Source organism: Musca vetustissima, unplaced genomic scaffold, assembly GCF_032173495.1.
Source record: "Musca vetustissima isolate MV318-11 ecotype Yass unplaced genomic scaffold, APGP_CSIRO_Mvet_v1 utg4709, whole genome shotgun sequence".
In the NCBI taxonomy this organism is placed as follows: Eukaryota; Metazoa; Arthropoda; class Insecta; order Diptera; family Muscidae; genus Musca; species Musca vetustissima.
In genome coordinates, this window is record NW_026888605.1 from 201,689 (window position 1) to 207,980 (window position 6,292).

General features: G+C 39.7%; 1 protein-coding gene across 1 annotated transcript; it reads right to left on the minus strand.

The window, feature by feature from the left end:
* Nucleotides 1–304: 304 nt before the first annotated feature.
* Nucleotides 305–5,660, minus strand: LOC133336446 (protein suppressor 2 of zeste). The gene is made up of 4 exons (XM_061544741.1): nt 5,526–5,660; nt 5,353–5,449; nt 4,830–5,250; nt 305–4,102 (listed from the first exon to the last, which is right to left on the minus strand). The coding sequence occupies exons 1-4, from the start codon at nt 5,641–5,643 to the stop codon at nt 305–307; spliced, it is 4,434 nt and encodes a 1,477-aa protein (XP_061400725.1). The 5' UTR covers nt 5,644–5,660.
* Between the last annotated feature and the right edge of the window lie 632 nt (nt 5,661–6,292).

Consider the following 6,292-nt stretch of genomic DNA (forward strand, 5'->3'; position numbering starts at 1 on the left):
AATATCTCAAAACAAACGCTAATAAACATTTTCGGTATTTTACGAAGGTGATTTTACAACACATATTTCAATCGTTTTTAAAATTATTTATATTCCCAATATCAAATAGCCCCACTTTCATATTTCCTCATTTCAATTAATAAAAAAAATATGCCTTTAAATCACAAAATTCCAATCCCTTCATCATTAAATTGTTAAGATTACTTTCTTATTCTCTTTCCTTCACTTACCTGTTTTTTCCATTTGACAGCAGATTGCTTGGAAAATTCTCGTGTGTCTACCACTATCTCTGGTAGAATTTAATTCAATAGCCTGCACTGCTTGTGGTCAACAGACTGGATGTGGGTGTAGAGACATTAATCACTGACGTCACAAGATTTTCTACCTTCGACACCAAAGACGAGGATGCTGGCGTTGGGGTTGACGATTGATGAGTATTGTTGGAGCTGATGCTGTTGTTATTGTTGTTGTTATTATTACTGCTAACGGTGAAAATCGCTTTGACTTCCCTTTGTTCATCTCCGCCCCCCGCCAACGATGATGAAGCTTCACTGCATCTTTCTTCGGGTTCTTTTTTAATTTCCACAATCTCCGTAGAGCTAACCTCCGATAAATGCATTGCTGATGAGGTCTGACTAATTTTTGGGGACGCCAAAATCACTGGACCAGCGGCTGTTGTAGTGGTTGTAGGTTGCTCTACCGCTTCCTGTTTGATTTGTTGCTTAAGTTTGCTTCCGCCATTCATTTCCGCCAATGTGGACTTGGACGTTATGTCATCCAATTGTTTCAGATTCGATTTAGCCGAAGCTTCAGCGGCTGCTGCTGTGGCTCTAATATTTAAACTGGCAGCAACCTGGTCAATAGAGGGATGACGTTTCGAGGATAGAGAAGTGGCCGTTATAGTATTGCGTAGAGGCGTAATTGAAGAGGTAGTAACGTTAGATCCGAGGGGCAGCGAACTAAGCGGGGAATGAGGCGATGTCGGTTGTTTGGAAAGGAAAGTTTTGTCGACTTCATTGCTAAGGCTTGAAATTAGAGGAGCAGCTATGGTAACCATGGGTATGTTGTTGGCTGCAGGCTGGTGATTGCGGAATGCCAACGCAGAAGGATTAGGTATACTGCGCACTGAGGCATTTTGTTGCCGCACCAACGAATTTGTATTGATTTTCGGTTTTTCATACACCGATGTCGTTGAAGTCGTCGCAGAAGAACCCGGCGATGTGATTGCAATTTTTTCACGAGCTGTTGCCGACTCCGACAGTAAATGAAGATTTTGCAAATCCTCCGAATTCGGCTTCAAATCAATGGTGGTAGTATTTGATTTACTTTCCTGACTAATGTTGTTGGTAATATTCTGCTTAATTTTTGACAAAGCCATCTCCAGTGGCGAACCAGTCGACACCATTGTGGGAGAGCCAGGAATGCTAACAGTTGGTGTTGTTGGTTTCGAAATAGATTTCTTTTCCACACTCTGAATGCCATTAGGAGTCTTTGGGGTTGCCGACAAATCTAAAATATCTTGGCCTGATTCACGTGAAGGCAAGCGGAATTGTCGAAGGCTACTGGTAGGCTTCTCCATAGGTCCACTATTTGCATTTTTAATTGTGCTAGTTGAAGGTGATGTGATACTCTCTGCTTTCGGGCAGCTCTGCAAGGCGGATGAGTTGCTCAAATTGGATCTGGCATTTATTAAGCCCAAGGAGGATGTGCCAGATAGTGGTTTATGGACTAAACTTCCTAGAGGTGGGGATTTTACAGATGTGGGTACAACGGTATTCAACTTGGGCAGATTTGTAGGTGGACCCATTAATGTTGGAGTTTTATTGAGGCTGAAACTCATTAGGCTGGTGTTTGTGGTGAGACTTGACGAGCTTGTGGTTGTTGTTGCTGTTGCTGTAGTTACTTTCGCCACCTCTTTTTCGGATTTCTTTAGGGATGTGGTGTTTGTTGTGAAAATTGGAGATTTACAGTTAGGGGCCATGGATCCACTGGGTGAACTTGGTAAATTAGTTCTATTACCCGATGTGGTGGAACCAACAGTAAATGAACATTTCGGATTGTATGACGCTGAAAGCGGCGAGTAGAGGGGTATTTCGTACGTGGCTTTTGCTGTGGATGAAGTCGGGGTGGCGGGCACTTCTACTTTGGTCACCTGTAAATTACTGCCATAGGCACTGACCGTAATCTGATGTGGTTTATCCAGTTTGCTTTGTTTTGCGGATTTTCCTTCATCCATCGACGCTGAACGTTTGAGTAAATTTCCCATATGCTTATTGGCCGAGCTGGCTATGGACGAGGGTGTAGAGGTAAGGAACTTTGACGAGTTTGAAGCCATTAAACGCGGTAGATTAGGAACTGCAAATTGTGGCGGTTTAATGGGTGTGCTGTTGGGCGGCTTTGTGGTGGGTGGCATAGGTTTCGGAGCCAGGGGTTTCATTTTTATGGGCTGTACTACAGGTTTATCTTTGATTTGTTTGGCAGCGGTTACCACGGGCTTGGTCTTGTTGGCCACGGTACTAACGTTGGGAGTAAAGGTGGAGAATGTTAGAGGGGTGGTTTTGAAAAGACTAGGAGGCAAAGGTGGTGAATGAGGTAATTTGGAGTCTTTGATATTTGCTAAAGGTTTGCTGAGCGACAGAGCTGTGGCTATGTCGGGCATGCTGATGTCATCGTCATCTTCGAAATCCTTGGCAGTAGTTTTAATGGCCAAGGGCTTAAGTTTTTGTGCAGACGAAGAAGAAGAATCTACAGCAGATTTCTTCTCCGAGGGGAATTGGAACTTATCCTTAACTGAGTAGGATTTCTCCACATCTACGACCTTTGAATTGTCATAGACAAGTTTAGTTTTATTTTCTGCGGATTTGTGAGGCTTATCGAAACTGAAGTGGTCCGTTGAAATCTTATCGTTGTGTGGTGATTTCTTGCTTTCCAATTTCGAAGGTTTAATGCTCAATGGAGTGGTGAGTTTCACCTTCATTTTAAGACTCTCGTCGGCCATTTGTGATGAGATCTCCGCATGCATCTTCTTGCTACGCTTCGAATCCTTTGACTCCTTTGAGTGTTTCTTCTTGCGTTTCTTGTGCGACGACTTGCTATGCTCAGTGCCTGACACGTGTAAATAGCCATTCGACGAAGAGGTGGTCGAAGAGGAACATGAAGATCTGGGCGAGGCATTTGGTGTGAATTTACCGGCTGTTTCCATTTCAGCCGGAGCAGTGTGGATGGATGTTTGAACTTCAATGGGCTTTAAGCCGATATTTTTGACATATGTCTCCAAGTCCACCTTGTCATTGCTCAGCTGTGGTTCGTCCAAAGAAAACTTTCGAGGTTTGTGTTGTTTCAACATTAAGGTGTCCAGGCGAATATCAGCCGATTTGGGTTTCTCGATTAGCTTTGTCTTCAAGCTGTTCAATTCAATTTTTAGCTTGGGTACATTTCGGACTTTTTTCGAGGACGCAGAAGATGGCGTTGTGGTGTCATCACTGGCGTTGCTAGTCGGTGGCGACTTTTTGCAGGCCGTCTTCAGCTGTGACAACGGTTTGGTGTCCCATTCATCCTGCATTTGATTGTGCGGAATGCTAACGACAATATCACATTTGGGGGGTTTCTCCTCCTTGATTACAACACTGGCTGTCGATTTCACTTTCGTTTTCGACGAAGTGCTGTTATTGCCGACGAGGGTTGTGGGAGTGGTAGGAGGAGTGGGCGGTACTCCAAATTGACTGTAACGAATATCATTACTTCGTAATGACTTGAAATCATTGGTGGTAGTGGTGGGTATGGTAAAGTCTTCCACCAGGGAAGATCTTTTTGAAACCGATTTCTTTGCAGATTCAGTGGGCTTGGATGAGATGGTCATCTTTACGGATTGATCCGTTGATTGGTGTTTTGAGGCGGGTGTTTTAGATGTTTTCAATTTGGTTGTAACCGGAGATGGTGTAAGGAATGCTGTTTCATCTTTAGTCGACTTCTTCGACTCACTACTTGTGTGGTTGGTGGACAATTCATTTGTTTTTATTCCACTTTGATTATCAATTTCAGGAGTTTTGAAATGCTCCTCGGGATATATTAAAATTCGGTAGTATAACTTAAGGGGTGCTTGCTGTGAATGGAATGCATATGACAAAAGAGGTGGTATTGTATAAGAAACATATCGTTTTTGGGGAGATGTTATAATAAATTGGCAATTTGAAATTGAATTCTGATTTTAACAATTTTAAATTAAGGTTTTAACTTTGCACATATATATGAAGATTTAAAAGAGAAGAAAAATAATTTACAAAAAATTGTTGTTATTGCTTAATTTTTGTCAACTCCTTGGAACAGCGAAAACAATTTACAGTAGATAGGATTAATGACTTCGCTCTAAAATTAAAAAATGGCGGACCTTTGAAAAAATATTTTTCATTTATGACCAAAAAACAAACTTTTCAGATTGGCTTTATCCTAGTTCATACGAAAAATAAAAATTTATATATGTTTTGTTATCGTGAAAATGTTTAGAGAAAAACGCGTTTAAACTTTGAGAAGCCCTTTAGCCGTCACTTTGACACAATAAATCGGCTATCAAGAGTTCTTGAGATACTTGAAATTTTGTAGAGTGAATTAAATCGAATAAGTCAAAAACAATTTTATATTTTTATGTCAATTAAACATATTTTCAGAGATTGTTCAATTACTTTTCAGAACTTATCAAAATTTATATACGCATGTATCAATTTTTTTTAATATATTATTGTATGTATGTATTTTTGTATTGAATTAAAATAAATAACTATTGGAATTGTACTTCTTTATAGAACATTGATTTATTTTTTCACTTCACTTACCCCTTTATATTGATAACAATAGGCCACATCCATGAGAGTAAAATCACTGGGCAAAACTTCATCCTCGTAGATGATTTCAATGTCGACCTTCCTATTACTCGGGTCAATGTCGAATTTGGAACATAAAAATCGTTTCAAATGATGTATCTTTAAGCTGGCCAGACACTTGAGATACCTCACGGGAGGTACATCCGCTACGTCGCATTGTTCGGCCAAATGTGGATGAAATTCCAATGATAAACTGATGGAATCTCGGGCTGTATAAAAGTCATCGTCACTCTCCAACAGAGCGTTGAGGGTATCCGCGGATGTTGATCCCTCATTTTTGGCATTATTTACAAATTGCACTACGCGTTCACGTTCTTTTTGATATAAACCAGGTACCAATTTGTAGATGATTGAACGCAGAACATTATCCGATCTTTATGGGTGAAGAGAATAGGAGAAACAAAAAGACAAGGAGAATTTTGGCATTTAATATCGTTGCGTAGAATATTATTTTGGAATTATGCAAAGAACCTACTTCAGATTTGAATGTGTTACTGTTTTGCCTCCATTCCCCTTGCAGCGGGGACAATAGTAATCTTCGGCCAAATGTCTTACAATACAACTACGACAATCTAATCGGAAATCGAAATTATGTTATTACGTCATCAATTCGGTCAGAGAGATCTTATCCTACCGTGGAATACTTACAGGTATGTAAACAGGCATCTATGGTTGTGGGATTTATTAGATAGCCTTGGCACAGATAACACTGGAACAAATCGTTGAATGCATTTATTTTCGGTTTTGGCGGATAGAATTTATTCATATTGATGTGTGTTGTTGTTGCTGCGGTGTGTTCCGAACTAAGATTTGTTGCTGTGATTGCCGTTGATTTTGTTGTAGATTCAGCTAATAATTGCATAATGTTATGTACTAGAGCCTCTTTTGAAATTGCACGAGCCAACAAATGGCGTTCGAATTTATGACGAAAGCATAAATTAAAAATGGAACTGCCTAAAATAAGAAGGAAATCGATCTATAAGTAGGAGGTATATAGGGGTGGAAAATAATAAAACTAAATCCTAAGAAATGTGGGAAATCTCCAATATGTTTTGTTTTTACCAAAGAACCACATCACTTAACAATTTAAAGATTCCCACGACAATAGATCTATACCCTAAATTTCTATTCATAAAATGTCAAGCATAAAATTGTATTCAATAAAAAATCATCTAATGTCCTCTTAAAATTCATTCATTCACTCATTCGTTCATTCACTTCAAAGTCATTGAATAGGTCTAAGACGTTTCTTTCTTCTCCTTCTTCTTCTTCTTTATTCATTCTCACACACAAAAAGAAAAAAAAACTTCAAATAAAGTGGAAAGAAAAGACCAACCAGCCAACCAACTTTCTTACCAAGAAACAGGGCAAAGCATGTGAATGACTGATTGAAGAGGTTAAATAGAGCGAACGAA